This window comes from Talpa europaea, assembly GCF_964194135.1.
Source record: "Talpa europaea genome assembly, chromosome: 16".
Classification (NCBI taxonomy): domain Eukaryota; kingdom Metazoa; phylum Chordata; class Mammalia; order Eulipotyphla; family Talpidae; genus Talpa; species Talpa europaea.
The window spans coordinates 37,877,071-37,896,880 of record NC_140084.1 but is presented as its reverse complement, the minus strand read 5'-3'; the positions used below and the strand labels follow the sequence as shown (position 1 = coordinate 37,896,880).

Genomic DNA, 19,810 nt, shown 5'->3' with positions numbered 1-19,810 from the left:
ACACAGGCTGCTGCTGTGGCTGCTGTGGATGATTTAAAACCGCAAGGTGGTCGGGGGCCGCAAGACGAGGCATTCCCTCTGCCTGGATGTGTGGGAATTCCCTGCCAACTTGATTGGCTGATCTGGGGGGGATCCACCCCCCACCCCAGGAGGAAAGCACTGTCTGTTTTGTGGGTGAAGCTTCAGGTGCCAGCCAGCTGAAGGATGGCCACCCCTGTGGTGACCAAGACCGCCTGGAAGTTGCGTGAGTAGTTTTCATTTTTCTTTCTCACCCCATTTTCTTAGCTGCTTGTTGCTTGAACCCCCAACTTTGTCTCTTGTTTTTTTTTTTTTTAAGATTTATTTATTCATGCATACAAGAACCAGGGTACAGGCCAGATGTGCGGGAGGGCTAGAGGATTCACCAGAGAGTGGGGAACAGAACAGGCAGACTGACTGAAATATACTGCTGAGGGGAGCAGCGGGCAAGACAGGAGAGGTCTGCTGTGCTCTGTGGGTAGCTCCCTGGCGGGGGGGATCGAACCCACGCTGCAGAGGCTGCGGACAGCTTCACAGTGCTGCGCCACCAGGGGAATTTTGTCTCTTGTTTTTGGCCCAGGGAGAGAATCTCAAGCCTTAGTAAGAGACCAAGATGCAAATCGTGACTTTGGCCCTTCTTAGCTGGGTGACATTGGGCAGGTGACTTAGCCTCTCTGAGGTTTACTTTCCTGTCTGTGAGATAATAACACCTACTTCCTAGAGTTGCTCTGAGATTCAGGTGAGATGATGAACATAAGTGCAGGATTTCCAGTTAGGCTGGCAGGCGGATGGGTGAGAAAGCGTGAAAGATGTTCCCAGCATTTTCTTACATCTCACAGGTCAAGTGCTCCCATCAGATGAGGGCATCGGGACTGGGTGGGGGTGAGAGGAAAGGCAGAGGGGTGACAAGAGGGCTCTGGAATGTAATAGCACTGGCACCCCCTAGTACAACATTACTCGACACTGTTAGTTCCAGGCTCTGCTTGTAGGACCCCTTTATGCTCTTAAAAAGTATTGAGGACCCCAAAGAGTTTTTGTTCATAGGAGTTATATCAATATTTCCATGCTAGAAAATAATACTGAGACACTTTCAAACACACACGCCATTGGCGATGTCAATACCTGTCATTTATCTCTGGAAAACTCTGCTTGTGAGCAAAGACGGTATAAAAAGTAGTAGTGGTATGAGAATAGTGGTGATTCTCTTAGTCCCCCTGAAGGAAGGAGGGTGATGTTGGGGTTCAGAGTTCATATTTTGAGAGCTGCTGCTGTGCACGTTGGTGCCTCTGTGGGGCTCTCTGCACCTCTCAGGATCGGCTGGCATGGGTTTGGTATACTCATACTGGTCACCTCCGCTGGGGGCTACCCCGGACTTTGCATGGCGCCACCATTTTCTTTTTTTTTTTAGTATATGTGCTGCCGAAGCGAGCACAGGCGCCACCATTTTCTAACTGAGACCCTGGGCAAAGCCCCTTGCTGGGCCTCAATGTCTTCAATTGTAAAATGAGAGATTTGGGCCAATTTCAAGTTATTCCTCATAATCCCAGGGTTCTGAAAACCTTGTTATGGGTCCCCCCAAGGGGGCACTTTTGGCATCATGACTCTGTTTATTGGGGTTGTGTGTCTATCCCTTTGACCGCTGACCTTTCCTGACATGGAGACAATGGAGGGCGAAATAGACGAGGTCCCTGTGCTGTGGGGCTCAGCTTGGGGAGAGGGACAGACAGGAATCAGGTAACCACACACCTTCACTTCTCCATCTCTCCTCCAAGCTGGGGCTGTGCTTTGACTCGGTTTACTTGATGATGGAGGCTGGGAGCAGGAGAACGTGTAAGCTATCCAAATAGCATGTGCAAAGGCCCAGAGGCAGGAAGCTCAGTGCGTTGGAAGTAGGCATGGGCTGTGGCACAGCAGTGAGGAGCATGTGGTGCCACGTGAGGTTGCTGAGGTCTTGTGGGACACCTGAGCACAGGCTCCCAGCTCTTCTGAGGCTTTGGATTAATCTGAAAGGCAAGGCCTAGCTGTCAAATTATTCTGTCTTGGGGGTGGGTAACGTGATCAGGCATAGTGCTCCCCAGCTCTGATTGGGACATGGTGCCCAGGTTGTGCCACCTTAGCTTGGGAAACTGGTGTGGCCTGTGCCACAGGGCGGAGCCAGCAGTCAGCCTGGCCTTCCAGTAGATGCTGAGATTTTATTTATTTGCATTAAAATTCACTACCCACAGACCCGGGCCATTGGTGGTTACTGTCCTTTAGGCCAGAATTGGGCTCGTGGGCCTGTGCCCTGTGCCCTTTGCCTGATGCCCATGCTATTTTCCCCCACTGCACCCCCATCCCTCCATGGACTCTAGTCAGTCCCTGGCGAGGCTGCTTTGTGGGTAGGAGCATGGTTTGAGCCCTTCTAGAAGGGTCCAACCTCTAAATCGCTCTCATCCCAGAGTTTGGTTCTTCCAGCTGGAGTCCATGTCTCGGGAGCCATCTGCTCAGGCTATCACAGAAGAACCTCATCCCTCTTGTCTCCCACTGTCTTCTACTGTCTCCCTGGTGCTGAGCAGAGTAGGATCCCGGGAAACATTGTTCTATGAATTATGGCTGTTTTCGGGTGCCGTAGTCCTGAGGCCCAGGGAGGCGGGACCCAGCCAGAACCTTGCTTGAGAAGGATGAGAGCTGGGGTTGACAGGCCTGTGGGTGGGTCATGGTGGAGACAGAGCATGTGGGGAGTGTCTTCAGAGAAGGGGAGAGGCCCGAGGCTTGGGAACGGTGTTCTGGAAGAGGTGGCTTGTCCTTTCTGGGTTGGGCAATCACTTGGGTCTGGCAGATGCTTTTGAACAAACAAGTGTCTGGGGCCAGAGCACGCCAGGCATCGGTCCCTACAATCCCAGAGGACACAAGAGAGGGACCCAGCTCCCTTGGATCCAAATGATGGTGTCGCCAAATCCCTAGGTGACATTTAGGTCTTCAGGGGCCTCTTGTTCCCACTGGGGCTGGGAGCAACCTGTCCTGGCTCTGGCCTGGCCGGGCCCTGAAGTTGGGTGTCATCTGTGAGATCCAGCCTGTAACCTGGTCCCCTGAGGAGTCGCAATGGCTCCTGAAGCCAGGCCCCCTGGCAAACATGCCTCCTGGCTCATTTTCCCCACTGCCCTGTGGTCTGAAGCCCCACAGCATCCCAGGCAGCCTGGAAGCCTGTTGAGCTTCCAGGAACTCAGGGGAGGCCCTCTGTGGAACTGCAGAGCCTCTGCCCTCAACCAAACCAGATGCCCAGTTGCTGCAGGGCATTGATAGTTGGGGTTTTCCCTCCACTGTATGGGGAAACCTGTCCTTTCTCCTCTGCTTCCCAGGAGGAGCTAACTCAGGTACTGAGTGGAGGCCTGGCTCCTCTTGGTGCCTTCCCCATGTTTTGTTTCCTCTGAAGTCCAGTCCATGCCTTCTGAGGCCTGTGTCTGCCGCCCCATAGCCGACCATCCAGGCTGGGGCCCAAGCTCAAGGCTGCCCACCATGGCCAGACCTTCTGCTCTGTCCAGTCAGCCCTCACTCCCACCCTGGCACCCAGGGCTTTCCGCTGTGTCCTGGCCTCTCCTCACACAGCTTACAGTCCTATGCCTGCCCGGGTCTCCCTCTGGTGACCAACCCTTAACCTGCCTGACATCCAGAGGGCCCTCTCTCCAACACAGCCACGGGCTCCAGAATCCTCAGCAGCACCCAAGCCAGACATTACTATCCACATCTACCAGACAAGGAGCCTGGTTCCAGAGGGGTGAGTGGCTTGTCAAAGGCCACATGGCTGACAGTGCCAGAGCTTAGGCTAGAACTCGATCCACGTTTCTGGAACTGGGGCCTGATGCCCAGGGTGAGCTCACCTGGATGCGGCCTGTCTGGCGTTGACTTGAGTGGTTCCTGAAGGGTGTTCCCTAAAAGGGGGTAATGCACACAGCCGAGGGGCACCGTGTGGTACACGAGTCAAATGGTTTCATTTTTCTTACTGTATCATAGGAAAGGTGTGAATGAACATACCGAGTAGAATTTCATGGATATCATTGCTTAAAAGACCACTGAATAAAAACAGCCAGTCAGTTTAAAAATTGAGCCTAGTGACTCAGTCATGACCCGATGATGTGCGGAGGAAGGAAAAAATCATGGCGCCTGCAGGACAGGAATGGCTGACTCGAGAGTCGCTTCTGCCTCGCGTCCAAGCCCTACCTGTCAGCTGTTTCTGCTGCCCATGGGGGTGCCTGGGCACCAAAGGGGAGTCACAGGGGCCAGGGCCAAAGCTGGTGGCGGACAGGGCGGGGCCTGCGTCTCCTCACGTGGCCCAGTCTAGCCCCCTGACCCTTCTCTCTGCCCTTTGTACACACAGAGGAGATCGTCGCCCATGCCAGCAATGTGTCCTCACTGGTGCTGGGCAAAGCCTCCGGGAGACTGCTGGCCACGGGCGGGGATGACTGTCGCGTCAACCTGTGGTCCATCAACAAGCCCAACTGCATCATGGTGAGCCTCGTGGTCCACAGGGGCAGGGCCAGGCTTGGAGAGGGCCTTGGGAGGGCCTGCGGGCAGCGGGGCTGTCAGCTGGGGAGCAGGCGGCTTTTCAGACTCTCTAGGTCCCAGCACACCCTCTCCCCTATCCTTCAGGCATCAGCCTCCACTATCCCCAACCTGAGGGTGGGGAGACACAGTTCATCATCATCAGTGCCTCCCCCAGCCATCTGCTCAGGAAGACCCAGGACACCCCCGGATGGCTGGACGGTGGAAGGCAGTCTTTGGGAATGGGGGAGGCTCCTGGGTGTGGGCAGAACTCCAGGCCGCCTGTGCCAGAAAGTTCTGATGAGCCCACCAGCCCTGAGGCTGCCTGTCAGCTCCAAAGGGTGGGAGGTGGGTGGCATTTATTTTCACTCATCTCCCTCCTCTGCCCACGAACAAAGATGGAGCGCACCTGGTGGGAGCTGCTAGGGAGCTGTCTGTAACAGCATTTCCCCACGAGTTACACAACTGTGTTCAGCACCAAAAGGTTCTGCAGAGCAGGGAAGCATACAGAAAGAAAGCATGCAGGCAGGTATTACACATAGTTTCATTATCCAAAGACCATGGCAGTTGCTGTTTCAGTGTCTGTCCTTCTAGGAGCTAATGTGGCCCTCTCACATGCATGTGCGTGTGTGCAGAACTGTGCACACACACGCGCGCGCACACATGCACACGTAAATATCCACCAGCATGTTTTCAGACCCTGTCTTACTCGACTGCAGCCTGGGTGTTTAAAATAACAATATTGTGAGCATTCTCCTGTGTCAGCCAATATTCTTCTGCAAAGTGCTGTTTAATGGCTCCATGGCATTACAGGAAGGAGCCAGAATGAACTTAGCCCCGCCCTGTTCCCAGCATGGAGGTCATTTCCAGTTTTGGGCTCAGCCACAGCGATCGACATCCTCATCTACCTGAATCTTTGAGCAGATCAGTGACCATTATGTTCAACCTGGGGGTGCGCTTTTTAGAAAGCTTTCAAACGTGCTGCCAAGTGGCCGGCCAGGGGCCGATGTCCACTCTGACTGCTGCTGGAGCCCGCCCCGCCCCGCCCCTCAGCCTCACAGCGGAAAGAATCGTCATTCTTTGGAATCTGGGCCAAGTCAAGATGAAAGGGGGTGGGAGGTGATTTTTATGAGTAGAACCAAATCACCTCAGTGTTTTGGGGAGACCCAGTGAAGATCTGGGCTTTGCTCTGAACCTCAGTCAGGGGTTAGACCAGAATAGATTGTTCTTTGTCATTGTTTTTAGGGCTCATTGTTTTTAGAGTGTTACCTACCCCCACCGTCCTTAGTGTCAAAGTAACATATACAAGGTCAGAAAAAATCAAGGCTGAAAAAATGGACACGAAGTGACCCTGTGCCCTTGTCCCTAGAGGGATACAGTGGTTGGGGCTGGTCTCAGCCTGTGCCTGTCCCCCCAGTAGGGCCAGGAAGGGCACAGGGCAGGAACTCTACGATCGGGCAGACAGGTAAAGGAGGAGTCCTGGAGCCCTCGGTGGCTTTTGCAGACTTTTGTTGGGATTACCAGGTACACGGCAGGCAGGGGGTTCGGGGGGGGGGGGGGCCGGGAGCCTGGCAGGCCTCCCAGCCCCCGGCGAGTGCTCGCTCTTTCTGGGCTCTCCGGCCTTCTCTCGTGGCCTTTTCTGCTGCTGGTTCTCTCGTTCCCTTCTGCTCTGGTTTCTGCTTCCTTTTGCTCTCGCCTGCTCCTCTGGCATTCCCATGACGCCGCCCTTATAAGCCCAGTCTCAGCCCAGGTGAACCCACCTACGTATGCCCACACGCCCTCCAGCGCCCGCCGTCAGGCATGCATTCAGAACTGCAGGATCCATCATCCATCCTAATGGCGAGAGGGCAGAAAAGCCTGACACTTTTTACCTTACCCTACACCCCCGCATCACCGCAGAGCAGCCCCCCATCACCTCTCCGCGCTCCCCTGCCCGGCCCTTCTTCTCCTTATTTTAGGCCTCGCCACCCCTCAGCCGGCAGTCCACCGGGAGCTATTTTTGAATACGTGTGAACTCAGTGTCACTTCCAGATGATCCGGGGAAAACTGAAGTCCCTTCTTCCCTGACCCCACGTCCCTTCCTAGAGACACTACGGCTCCTGATTTCTGTGTCCCCCCCAGGATGATCTTACACATTTATGAAGAGTTATGTCCACCTTCCCCAGCCCCTCCTTTTTCACCCCAGTGACCTCATACCACACACCCCGCCCTTTATCTTTTCTCTCTGAAAATATCACGGTGATAGGACTGTGCCGTCGCCGGAGGGCTGCCTCGTTCATTGATCTGGCCAGAGGGTGCTCCATCGCACGGGGTACTGGGGGGGACCACAGCTTATCCAGCTTCTTGTCACGGGTGTTTCTATTGTTACAACCTCGTGTCCAGCCCTCCCTACCATGGGTAACGCAGGTCTGCGTGTCTCGTGTGTGAGCGTGTGGAGGGGCAGCTGCAGAGCGGAGGTGCTGGGGTGCAGGGCGTATGCCAACCCACATGTGCAGAGACGGTGCCCAGGTGTCCCCGTGGACTTTGTACCTGTCTATGCTCCTGCCGGTGGGGTTCAGGAGTCAGACAAGCTGCCTGTAACTGTCTGGGTGTCGGGTAGTTCTGAGGAGTCGTGGTCCCCCCTCATCCCAGCCCCTGTGGAGCACTGGTGGAGCCAGCACTGATGGAGTCGGCCTTGGGGCAGTGCTGGGCAGGAGCGGCAGGTGCATGGACTTGAGATTCAGCCTCCTCTCCAGAAAGCTGGAAATGCTGGCACCTCCCACCCCTCACAAGGAGCGGGGCCTGGGGCATGCCCTGCTGGGAGCCTGGCACCATCGTGCAGTGGGGGCAGCTCCCAGGTATCCTGAAGGGCCAAGATGTGTGTCGCTGACCAGTCAGAACCTGGTTCTGCCTCAGTTTCCCCCCCTGAGGGGCTTGGGCCAGGCTCAGAGTGGAGGTGGGAGCAGAGCTGAGGCAGGGGTGGTTTGGATTCCGGGTGAAAGGGTCAGCTGCTCCCTGCGCCCCTGGGCCCCAGGCCAGGGTGCAGGTGATATGCATGCCTGGAGCACAGTGGGAAGTGGAAGGGGAAACAGGTGGGAGCTGACAGGCCTGGCCCACTGTTGGCCCCGGGAGCTGAGGCTGAGGGAAGCAGGTGAGGCTGGAGGCAGCCTTCCCACTTGAGCCACTTCTTGCTGACACTCTTCCCGGGGACCTGGAATCTGGGGCAGCCTCGGGGGTCTGTCCACGCAGGCGCTGAAGCTGCCCCCCTCTCTCCACAGAGCCTGACGGGCCACACATCCCCAGTGGAGAGCGTCCGTCTCAACACCCCCGAGGAGCTCATCGTGGCCGGCTCTCAGTCAGGCTCCATCCGCGTCTGGGACCTGGAAGCTGCCAAAAGTAGGTGCCGCTTGCTTTCCCTATGTGCTGCGCTGCACTCACGCTGTCTCACGCTTTGCCGCTTCCTTCAGGAAGCCTGCCCTGACTAGGCTGGAGCGCTGAGCAGTCTGTGACTGCCCCCCTGCCCGTGTCCTTGGTGACTAGCAGCAGCCACACGCGCTACTGTCTGAGCAGCGGCACAAAGGGACCCCCGGGCAGAGTCTGAATGGACAACTGTGTGGCCGGGTGGTGGGTGTCTGTGTGGACTCGGAACCTGGAACGACATCAAGTGCTGCCAGGGGTCCCGTGGGTCCCAGAAATGCCTGAGGTCATCATGTTGGAGAGCGGGGTTTAGGGGACCATGCTCTGCTTGTGGGGGGCCTCAGGAAAAAGGATGCTCCTGGGCCTCTGCGGTGATGGCGTCTCCCTGGTCATGTTGTTTGAGGAGCGAGGGCCCCATGATCTTTCTGGTAACAAACAGGGGCTGCGTGCCCAAGGTCTAGTGTGCGGTGCTACAGCCTGGTCGCGCGGAGGACCAGGGCCTGCTGTGCTCGGGCATCGCCAGACTTGAGGGCCAGGAGGGGCAAGTGCAGGCTGGCTGGGCTGCTGAGACAGCAGAGAGGCTGGTCAGGAGGCAGTTCACTTCCTGGGGCGCCTGCATCTCAGTGGGTGGTACCGCCATCCACTGCTCATTTAAGGGGAAGGGACAAGAGAGAGAAAGGCCAAGGACACCGTGATTGTTTCATGCCTCGTGGGGATGTGTGGATTTCCTTGAGGTGGGCAAAGGACGAAGACTGAAGGCTTCTGGAACTCTGGGCTCAGGACTCTAGGGCTGGCTGTTCTTCATTACAGACACATGGCCCAGACCCCTAGACAGCCTCAGTAGGGCATGGCCCAGAATCTGCCTTTGGGGTGATTCTGATGCAGAGCCACATCAGCAAGCTGAGAGATGGGCAGACTGACACCTGAGAGGGCATCACGCTTGTTAAAGACCCGTGGCTGGGGTGGCAGAGCCTGGGACGCAGATCTTGGTGTCAAGACCCCCTCCCGGTGCTTGCCACCGACCATGGCTGCCTTGAATCTGGGGTGCTCTCCAGTAGAAGAGAATCTTGCCCTCAGCCACCTCAGCAGGAAGAGCTAAGACCTCAGGCCCGCCTCCACCCCCACCCACCACAGCGTGAGCGAAACAACGCAGAGCAGCACACTGGTACCCAGGTGCAGGACGTGTTCTGACGGCTGCTTGGCCGCCACGATGGTGCCCCGAAACGTGGCCTGTCATTAGGGAGATTCGGCAGGAGCCCAAGCAGCTACTTGGCTAGAGGATTTAGAGGACGAGGCAGACAGACCTCAGACACCTCCTCTGGGCCGTTCCCAGATCCTGTAATGAACTCCGGCATCAGGAGGCCTTCCGCGGGCCCTCCTGGAGCAGAAGCGCACGGGCAGAAGTCACGCCTGAAGAATGTGGCCCTGCCTGCTCTCCTCGGCGCAGCCAGAGGCTGAGGGCGGGCCAGTGGATCCCACAGGAAGGAAGGACACATCGCGGAGCCAGCCCACGTGGGGCAGGACCAGCCCCATCCCCTGGGCAGGGCAGCATTTTGGTAGCTGCCTGTGAGATGCAAAGCAAGTGGACTGGCGTGGATGTGGACATGAGCCTGCTGCCTCTGGGCCCTGGACCATGCGCAAGGCTGCCTTGCCCAGCAGGGCGGTGCACAGCCCTAGCGATGCATGACAACTCCAGGGACCCAGGAGGGCAGCCACTCAGGTTTTGGTGCACTGGAGTCACGGACTGGACAGATGTGCGGGTACCTTGCCAGCTTCAGGGAAGGATATCAAGGTGGCTTCTTCCCAGCTCGCACCCCATGGGGCCTGCTGCAGAGGCTACCTGGTGGGGTGTGTGGACGCAGTGGGCAGTGGGACGGAGTTTGTCCTCAAGTGGACAACAGCCAGAGCTGCTCACTCTTATCCTGCCTCTGGTGCTCCTGGCCCTGTCCTGGGAGCTTTGGACAGAGGAGCCCTCGACCCAGGTAACGGGTCGCCTGGTGCTGCTGGAGAGTCAGGCTTGATTTCCGTCCGGCTCCTGCTGACCTTAGGCGGCTGCTTTGTCTCTGTATCAGGCCCTGGCCCCCCTCCTAGCACTTCTGGGGATGGGGATGAGTACGAATGTGCAGAAATCTCTTAGCCTATCCTAGAACCAGAACCACAACTTCTGTGAAGTGCAGCGGACATCCTGGGGAAGAGGGAGGTGCCTCCTGGCAGTGAGTATTAGCTCATCATTGGGTCCAGAAGATAGAGGACCAGGACCTGTGCTCTGAGGCCTGAGGAAGGCCCAGCTTGGGAACAGAGAAAAGACAGTGAAGGTGCATCTTGCTTAGGGAGAAATTAGAGCAATAATGATACTTACCGCCACTCACGACCGAGCATGCGTCAGGCCCTTGCTACGCATTTATGTTCATTTCCTTGTTTGATTCACACCATGGCCCAACATGACACCCAGAGAAGGTAAGGGATTCCCCAAGGTCCACAGGAAGCAAGGAGCCAAGTCAGGACTGAAACCAGTTCTGTCTGGCTCCAGAGCCCTGGACCCGGACCTTGAGAGATGGAAGCAGTTGTCCAACAGAGTTCATTTAATTCATCCAGCACTTGGAGCCTAGCTCTGGTGTCTCTAAAACTTGACATCTGGTGTCTCTTTGAACATCTCTTACGAGCACTCTACCTTCCAAGGCACGCTGTTTCGCCTTGGCTCAAACCTGGGTGACGGACCCACAGCCCTTGGCAGCAGCACTTGTGGAATGATTGGGTTTGTTCAGAGGACTTATAACTCTTTCTTAAAGTTTATTTCTTTATGCATACAAGAACTGGGGTGTAGGCCAGAGGTGTGAGAGGTGACACCAGAGACAGAGTGGGGAGCAGAACAGACAGATCTAATGAGATACACTGCTGAGGGGAGCAGTGGGCGAGACAGGAGAGGTCTGCTGCATCACGGGGGTAGCTCCCTGGCCGGGAAACATGGCTGCCGATCGCTTGATAGTGCTGTGTCTTTAATCCCTGTGCCACCAGGAAGGCCCAGGACTTACAAATCTTTTAAAAACCAACACATGAGCCTAAAGACTCAGATTCGAGTGCTACTAGAGACGGTAACACAGAGTTTGCCTGTGGGTGTGTCCAGACCATGAAGCTGCTTGCATAAACCGTGAAGGCTGGCAGACCTAGTTTCCTAGCCCACCACTCCTGAGGGTTCTCCCTCTGCGACCTTCCTCCCTCCTGGCTTTCCTCCCAACCTCCCTCCTGATCTTCCTCCTGAACTATGAGTTTTATTGAGGTCTCCTTGGACTACAACTGTGTATATTGAAGGGTTATAGGTTCAGTATAGTTCAGGGGCTCCCTCCCTTTGGTCTCTACACCCCTAGTCATTGCTGTGTGCATTCAAGGAAAGTTCATGTTTGCCGATTTCAAGTTATGGCATGTCTAAAGTGGTGTCTCGGATTCATGGAAAATACTTTATGGGACGTAGTGATTGCATTTCCCAAACCAGGCCTACAGCATTTAGAAAGCGTTCTGTACTGGGTGTTCGTGATCTACGCCCTGAAATAGCCTGAAAGTAGTAAGCGAAGGGTTAGTGCAATGGGTTAATGGGTCCATTTAGCTGATGAGGTATAGCTGGTCTTAAAGGCCTTGTTTTCAGGCCCTGCTCATCTTATTCCTCTTGCGTCAGTTTCAAGGTCCTTAACAGGTACTCTGAAAGGCGCTAGGCTGAAGGCCTCGCCAGTGGCGTAGGGACTTAAGGTTCAGTGCTATCAATACGGACCGCCTGAGTTCGAGCCCCGGCCGGGGAGCCCAAACGCAGGTATGGTGCAGCAGACCTGTGTATTGTCTGCTGCATCCCCCAGCTGTTGTTAAGGGGGAGGGGGGAATCTCCCTCTCTCCCCCTCCTCTCTCATACGCCAAACCAGAACATACAAATATCCTCAGGTACCAAGAAATTTCTAACAAGTTAACAATTCCACAAAATGAAGCCCTCCCAAGGAGTAAGCTATGTGAGTGCAGCGCAGCACCTCATCTTCAGCACCACCAAGATCACTTGGACTAGACTGGTGTGAACACCAGGGTCACCCCAGACATGCCCACCACTGCCTTCAACCCACTGACAGCCTGCTCAGTTACCACTCAAATCAAGCCTTCCTGGATTTCTCTTTTCGACTAAGTAGCTTCCCCAATTTGAACATCCCTGTCCTTGTGCCGTCTTGGGGTAGGTTGGGGGGGGGGGGTGTGCGGCCGTGGGCAACCTGGCAATACGCTGCATGTCCAGCATCTGATCCCAGCGCCATGGCTCTGCCAAGGCGGGGGGGGGGGGGGGGCTTTGCATGGGAAGGCAACGGCGGGGGGAGTGTTACAGTAGGTTTACTGGGGATCCAGGTAAAGACAGAATGACTGTCTTTTCTCACATGTTAGTATGCTGGTTGATTACCCCCCTTTTTTTGTGAGACCCTTACTGGCAGCCGGGGAACGAACCGGCGCTGCAGAGGCTGCGGGCAGCCTTGCAGCCCAGCGCTCAACTGCTGCGCCACCAGGGGAGGCCCTTCCCCCCATTTTAGAAGTCTGTTTTTAAACTTTTCTGTGCAGTTAATAGCGCACGCACACAGATGAGCACAGCAGCCCCTCTGCTGGCCTTGTGCTTTGCCGCTCACACCGTTGTCTGTCTCTACTTGGTTAGTTCTTCGCACACTCATGGGACACAAGGCCAACATCTGCAGCCTGGATTTCCACCCCTATGGCGAGTTCGTAGCATCAGGTTCCCAGGATACCAACATTAAGGTGAGACGCCCCTCAGTGCCCTGTTGTCAGTGGGACGGGCCTCGTGCCCTGCTGCGGGGAGGGGTGGACCTTGGCTCACAGCCTCCTAGAGAAGGGTCTGGGAGGCATTTGTCCAGCATTTCTGCTCACTCGGCTGCCCGTTTTGGTGCACATTCTCCACACCCTGTCACTCTTGGGGGGGGGGGGGTTATGGCCTGGCTGCACACTGTCCTCCCGCCCAGGCTCACCTTGGAGGTGACCGCTCCTGACTCTGCCCTGTACACTCTCCCCACAGCTCTGGGACATCAGGAGGAAAGGCTGCGTCTTCCGATACAGGGTAAGGTGGGCACCCCGCCAAACATACCACACGTACCCCAGGCATGGCGATGGGGTGACGTCCAGGCCTGGCTGGACGGGTACTGCTCCCTGGTGGGAGGGTACTGCTCTCCAACGCGGGTGAGAACATGAGAAATGAGTTTAAATGAGAACTCTAAAGCTGAGTGGCTGTGCCTGGGTGGTCCACCTGAACCCCAACTTTCCATGCATCCCCCCAGAGCCAGGTTTTCCCACCTGTGCTCCATGTTCTGGCTTATCCAGACAGCTGACAGGTGCCATTAGTGAGGGAGGATCTTATGAGTCTGGAAGCACTGAGTTTAATGAATTATTTGTGGGGATTTTTAGACTCTTGGACATGAAGAGAGGGTCTTAATTCCCCCAAAGAGGTATGAGATGTTGTGTCCCGAACCGTGTAGTTACACATGCTTGATCCCTAGAGCTCCCTGCATACTGGGAGTCCTTGCCATGAGGGAGAAGTGCCCACCAGGATACCCATCTGGGGCTCCTTGTCCCCTCTGCCTGTTCTCCAGGCAGCCCGGCTTGTCAGGCCAGGGATGGCGGAGGGTGGTGGGGAGAGAAGCCCCTTGGGCCTGGACCCCTTGGATGAGCCAGCGTTCTGTCCTCTCTCAGGGGCACAGCCAGGCCGTGCGGTGTCTCCGGTTCAGCCCCGATGGGAAGTGGTTGGCATCTGCTGCAGACGACCACATGGTGAAGGTAGCTCCTGGCTAACCTGGGCCCAGAACTACGGTGGGGGCTGGGGGCTGGGGGCTGCTGATCACACTCAAGCCAGTCCTGGGCTTCCTGCTGATCAGGCCCCCATGTCTCAAGCCTTTCCAGAATGGGGGTGCAGGCATGGATAAAGAGCATGGGCTAGAATAGAGGGAGGGATCAGCACAGTTGCCCGGCCTCTTTCTGACATCCACCCTGCCCTGACTGCCCCCCCACCAGCTCTGGGATCTGACCGCTGGCAAGATGATGTCCGAGTTCCCTGGCCACGCAGGGCCTGTCAACGTGGTAGAGTTTCACCCCAACGAGTACCTCCTGGCTTCTGGCAGTTCTGACAGGTGAGAGGGGACAGGCCTGTCACCCATGACTGCTCTCCCTCACATCTGTCCTGTGTGTCCCCAATTTGGCTGTCGGGGGTGTCATATGCCTGATGATCCCACAGAGACTGAAGAAATTCCAGTCAAGGCAGCATCAGAGCCCCTCCCTATTCACCTTCCCCATACTGGTGCCAGCATGAGTGGCACCAACCAGGCCCAGCATGAGTGGCACCCCCAACCAGGCCCAGCATGAGTGGGCTGGTCCCTTGGAGGGAGCCGTGACTAGAGAGAAACTGGGAACCCCAGCATAACCTGGCTGCTTTTGCAGGACCATCCGTTTCTGGGATCTGGAGAAATTCCAGATGGTGAGCTGCATCGAAGGGGAGCCAGGGCCCGTTAGGTACGCAGGCGGGGCATGAGCCTGGCCTCTCCCAGGAGCAGGCCGTGCACGCGGGCGGGCTTTTCCCACCTCTGCTTCCGCTCCCTTCTGTCCCGAGCACCCCTCAGCCTCCCTGGGTTTCTTGGGACCCACAGCCACCTCTCGCCTGGCCCAGGAGTGTCCTCTTCAACCCCGACGGCTGCTGCCTGTACAGCGGCTGCCAGGACTCGCTACGTGTCTACGGCTGGGAGCCCGAACGCTGCTTCGATGTGGTCCTCGTCAACTGGGGCAAGGTGGCCGACCTGGCCATCTGCAACAACCAGCTGGTGAGCGAGCGGCCCACCACCCACCTCTTCACCAGCCTCCACCCCCCAACCTTCCTGTAGCCCAGCTGGGATCCCGCCCCTTGCCGTCACCCCAGAGCCTGCCCCAGAGGGTCTGGCCCCAGCTCTGCCACTTCCCGCAGATAGGCGTGGCCTTCTCCCAGAGCAATGTGTCCTCTTATGTGGTGGACCTGACGCGGGTCACCAGGACAGGCACGGTGGCCCAGGACCCTGTGCAGGACAGCCAGCCCCTGGCCCAGCAGCCACCCCAGACCAGCGCTCCCCTTCGGCGCATATACGAGCGACCCAGCACCACCTGCAGCAAGCCTCAGAGGTAGGGTAGGGTGCTCTGGGCCTCGGGGGTTGCAGGGATGCACAGGAGATGGGTTCGGCCCTGGGAAGCCTTGAGCTCACTGGGGGACCCGGGCCTCCCTTTGGCTTTGCTCCGCAGGGTGAAGCAGAACTCGGAGAGCGAGCGCCGCAGCCCCAGCAGTGAGGATGACCGGGACGAGCGGGAGTCGCGGGCGGAGATCCAGAACACGGAGGACTACAATGAGATCTTCCAGCCCAAGAACAGAATTAGTGAGCCTGGGCCCTCCCCTATGCCGGAGGGCAGACTGACAGATGGACCGAGGGAGGCTGGACGGAGGGAGGCGGGACAGAGGTCAGGAAGTTGGGAGGGAGGGAGGTTGGTCTGGAGGACAGAGGGGGAGGGAGGTTGGGAGGTCAGGAGGAAGGTCAGGACAGACAGGTTTGTAGGGAGGGAGGCTGGAGAGAAAGTTGGGAGGAGGGTGAGCCAGAGGAAGGAGAGAAAGGAGGGAAGTCCAGGGGAGGGAGGCCCTGAGGAAGGTCAAAGAGAAGGTGAGAAGGGAGGGAGGCCTGGAGGTCCAAGGGAAGAAGGTCCAAGAGGGCAGGGCAGGGCCCTCTCCTCTCTCCCCCCGTGGCTTCCATCTCCCCAACTTCACATTCACACCCGTTTTGTTTTAAGGTCGCACCCCGCCCCGAAGGACTGAGCCTTTCCCAGCACCCCCGGAGGATGTCGCACCCCCAGAAGATGGTGAGTTCAGGCCCACCCCCACCCTGACTTCGCTCATGCTGCAGGCACAGCCTCACAGCGGGCCTGCTCCTGAGATGCCGGCTGGAGAAGAACCAGGCGCGTGGCGGAGATGGGGTGTGAGGCTTTGTGGGGGCCACGTCAGCCCTGTGAGGAGGGAAGGAGCCAACAGGTGCAGGCCCCCCACTACTACTTGGGTGTTGGGGTTTTGCTTCTGGAGGCTTTAAGGGAGAAAACACCATCTGTTTATTGAGAAGGGGCCAGGCCACCCCTGTCCTTCACAGCATCCCTCCCTGCCACTGGCTCTGTCTTCTCGTCTCCCTTCTTGAGGCTTCTGAAGGGCCTCTCCCTCCTGCACTTCCTGCCTTAGTGATGGGGTTACCACTCCCCAGAGCTCCCCAGGTTCCATGCACACACGGCCCTAGTCTGCTCTGAGAGCGCTATAGGCAGGTGAGCGTGAGGGCACAGCCCACCCAGCACTGCTAAAGGCGCTTTCCCAGCTGCCCCACTGTCTCCTGTATCATCACCCCCAATTACTTACACCAGCCGGCATCCCACCCCGAGCCGGGCCTTCCCACCATTCCCATCCACTGACTCCAGCCAATGAACCTTTCCTCGTATCCACAGACGTGGCCACAGCAAAGGAGGCAGCCAAGGCCAGCCCAGCTGTGGACACGCAGTTTCCGGTGCCAAACGTATGTCTGGCTGGGGAGGGCCAGGTGAGGGCACCAGGGCGGCGGGGGTGGGGTGGGGCTGGAGTCCTGAACCAGCGTGGAGGGTCTTCCGTGCCGGGGGCAGAGAGGGAGGCCTCAGACTGGCCGCCCACTGAGCTCTGAACCCCTCCAGCTCGAAGTCCCACCCCGGCCCCCAGTCATCACGCCCACCCCTGCTCCCAAGGCCGAGCCTGCCATCATCCCTGCCACCCGGAATGAGCCCATTGGACTGAAGGCCTCCGACTTCCTGCCCGTAAGTGGGGGGCCCAGCCCAAGGGTGGGGTGAAGGCCTGGAGGGGGCGAGGGCAGAGCTTTGCTGCCAGCCTCTGGGCATCTGTCCTGCCAGGCCGTGAAGATGCCCCAGCAGGCGGAGCTGGTTGATGAGGACGCCATGTCGCAGATCCGCAAAGGCCACGACACCATGTGTGTCGTTCTCACCAGCCGCCACAAGAACCTGGACACCGTGCGGGCCGTGTGGACGACGGGCGACATCAAGGCAAGCCCTGCCCCTGCCCTGCGCTGGGCCGCACCCGGGGAGGCCCGGGGCAGGAGTAGCGGGCCCTTGGTCATTACCATCCTCACAAGCTGCTTGTATTCAGCACCTGTTCTTGGGCCTGGCCGTGTGCTCATTTTAGCTAGTCTTACAAACACCCACAGCAAACCCCATCACGACACCACACCCGGCTGGGTCCACTGTCCCCAGCCCCCTGACAGGTGTTCTGTCTGCACAGACGTCAGTGGACTCGGCCGTGGCCATCAATGACCTGTCGGTGGTGGTGGATCTCCTTAACATTGTCAACCAGAAAGCGTAAGTGCTGCGGTGGGTGGGGTGGGTGCCCGGCCGAGCTGGGGCACTGAGCATGTCTTGCCATCTCCCCAGCTCCCTGTGGAAGCTGGACCTGTGCACCACGGTCCTGCCACAGATTGAGAAGCTTCTGCAGAGCAAGTATGAGAGGTATGCCCCGGGAGGCCGCACCTGCTCCCCAAGGGGAGGGGCGGGGGCAGGAGCCCCTGCAGGGAGCGCCAGGCCAGTGCCCATGTGCGGCCGCTGCGCTGCTGTCCCCTCTAAGCGCTGGAGGAACCAGCGTGAAAACAAGCCCATGCCACCTCTGATCTGCCTTTGCTCCCTCTGTCTGTGGCTCTATCTGTCGTCCATCCCTGAAGCTACGTCCAGACGGGCTGCACCTCTCTGAAGCTGATCCTGCAGCGGTTTCTGCCCCTGATCACAGACATCCTGTCAGCCCCACCTTCCGTTGGTGTGGACATCAGCCGGGAGGAGAGGTGAGGGCTCAGGCAGTGCTGGGGTACAGGGCTCTAGGGCACGCTTGTGAGGTGATTGTGCCGGGGTGGCTGCTCGGAGTGGGATCACATCTAGGCTCCTCCGTGGCCCAGCTCTGCCCTGAGCCCTGGCTGGGATTGGGTGGGTCCTCTGCACTTGGGCCTCAGCTCTCCTCTGGGAACAGGTGGGCACCATGAGACCATCGGCAGCCCTGGGGTCGGATGTGGGTCACAGTGGCCTTGCTCTCTGCGTCCTCCCACACTACCCTGCCCTCGGCCCACAGGCTACACAAGTGCCGGCTCTGCTACAAGCAGCTCAGGAGCATCAGCGGCCTCGTCAAGAGCAAGTCGGGCTTGAGCGGCCGCCACGGCAGTGCCTTCCGCGAGCTGCACCTGCTCATGGCCAGTTTGGACTGAGGAGACCAGTGGGTGGGGGCGCGCCTCAGCCCCCACTCTGATTCCTGGTGTGCCCACTGCCCACGAGCCTCAGCCCAGCCCCCACTGCTGCCCTGTGGCCATCATGGAGGTGGCGGCATCGGCTCACTGGCCACCTCCATAGCCCCGAACTCTCAAACAACTCTGGCAACGGCTGCCCAGCTTGGCCCAGCTCTTGCTTCTTGGGGCAGCAAACCGAGCCCTGGGGCTGCTGCTGTAATTTATAAGGCAAATTTTATTAAATTTGTAACTATGGCCTGGTTTCCTTACTGGTCATGTGGCCCTCCCTGGCCTCTTCAGAAAGAACACTCCCTGCAAGCCTGTGCCAAACTGTGGCCAGCAGGGGGCAGCAGAGCGGTGGCCAGCGCGGATAACTCTGGAAGAGGAAAGAGACAGCAACACCCCCTTCTGTGGACAGGACAAACAGGTGAGGGGTGGGCCCCACTAGCCCACCCCTCTGCCTTGGTCACATCTCAGCTGTCCTATAGATGTCCAAGGCCAGCCAACAGCTGTACACTGCAGGGTGCACTGCAGGACCCACCACCAGGCTGGCCAGGGCCCAGCACCTTCCCCCAACTCCTCAGGGGCCCTCTAAGGACGGGCCTGCAAGGGCAACTCCCGTCCTCTAAGGAGGAGGATTCTGAACAATCTTTATTCCCTGCTGGAGCCCCCAGGGCTGACTGGGCAGAATAAGCTCTCCTGACCTGGGTGTCAGCCCCAAAAGGGCTGACAAAGACAGCAGCTGTTGGGTTCAGTCTCAGAGGGAGGGCCCTTCTTAACCCCTGCTCAGGTTCCCCAAGTTTGGGGCCAGGTGCAGACCAAATACACTTGTGGTTGGGGTCCTCAGACACTCGGGGGTGGGAGGAGCTGGGCCTCCCACTGGTGGGCATTCAGGACCCGTGACTTAGAGGGCAGGTTGGGAGGGGGTAGGAAGGCCAACAGTGTCTGCCCATGCCCTGCTCCCTGTGATCTGACTGGGGTCACGAGAGCAACTCTTTCAGGCTATACTTGTGTAAAAAGGCTTTTATTTTCATAAGTATAAATGGCTAAATTTCCAAAAGTTCTTAAATAGGATTTCAGAGGGAGAAAAATGTCAAGAGGCCAGTGAGCAAGGAGAGTGCCTGATGGCAGGCAGAAGAGGGGAGCAGCAGAATCCCCGTCCACTGGCCTCCTGCCAGCCATAAATACAGCCAGGCCCACGGCGGCAGGGCCTGCTCCTATGTACACCTAGGAGGACTATGTACACGCCAGTGCGGGAGGGGGCGTGGACCGCATGGGGCACCCGCCGGCCCGCCCAGTCCCCACAGTTCCTGGGCTGCCTCAGCCCGTCCACCACAGAAAGGGCCCTGCAGGCTGGGGAGAGTTGGGTCGGCAGGGGCCACCCTCCCACACATTACTACCCTCTCCACAAGGGCCCGCTCTCGGCAGCCTGGGCCCGCCAGGTGGAACAGGCCATCCCCACCTTTCCAGCCCATGCCAGCCACAGCCGAGAGACACCATTTCCTTTTGAACATGTTTCTCATCTCTGAGGGAAGACAGGCCAGGAGGAGCCTCCACACTGCCTTCTG

The 19,810-nt window shown here is 58.0% G+C and overlaps 1 protein-coding gene across 3 annotated transcripts; it reads left to right on the top strand.

Moving 5' to 3' along the window:
* Positions 1 to 204: 204 nt before the first annotated feature.
* Positions 205 to 18,224, top strand: KATNB1 (katanin regulatory subunit B1; the record flags this gene model as incomplete). 3 transcript variants are annotated; one of them, XM_084256730.1, is made up of 19 exons in its annotated part: positions 205 to 244; positions 4,373 to 4,503; positions 7,794 to 7,911; positions 12,602 to 12,702; positions 12,977 to 13,018; positions 13,648 to 13,731; positions 13,966 to 14,081; positions 14,389 to 14,460; positions 14,615 to 14,765; positions 14,906 to 15,096; positions 15,214 to 15,344; positions 15,751 to 15,819; positions 16,456 to 16,511; positions 16,663 to 16,782; positions 16,876 to 17,025; positions 17,261 to 17,337; positions 17,410 to 17,484; positions 17,694 to 17,810; positions 18,092 to 18,224. In XM_084256730.1, 19 exons carry the CDS (start codon positions 205 to 207, stop codon positions 18,222 to 18,224), a joined length of 1,974 nt encoding a protein of 657 aa, XP_084112856.1. The 3 variants fall into 3 exon arrangements, with proteins under 3 accessions (XP_084112856.1, XP_084112855.1, XP_084112854.1); XM_084256729.1 differs by having other exon boundaries at positions 16,444 to 16,511; XM_084256728.1 differs by having other exon boundaries at positions 16,444 to 16,511; positions 16,645 to 16,782.
* Between the last annotated feature and the right edge of the window lie 1,586 nt (positions 18,225 to 19,810).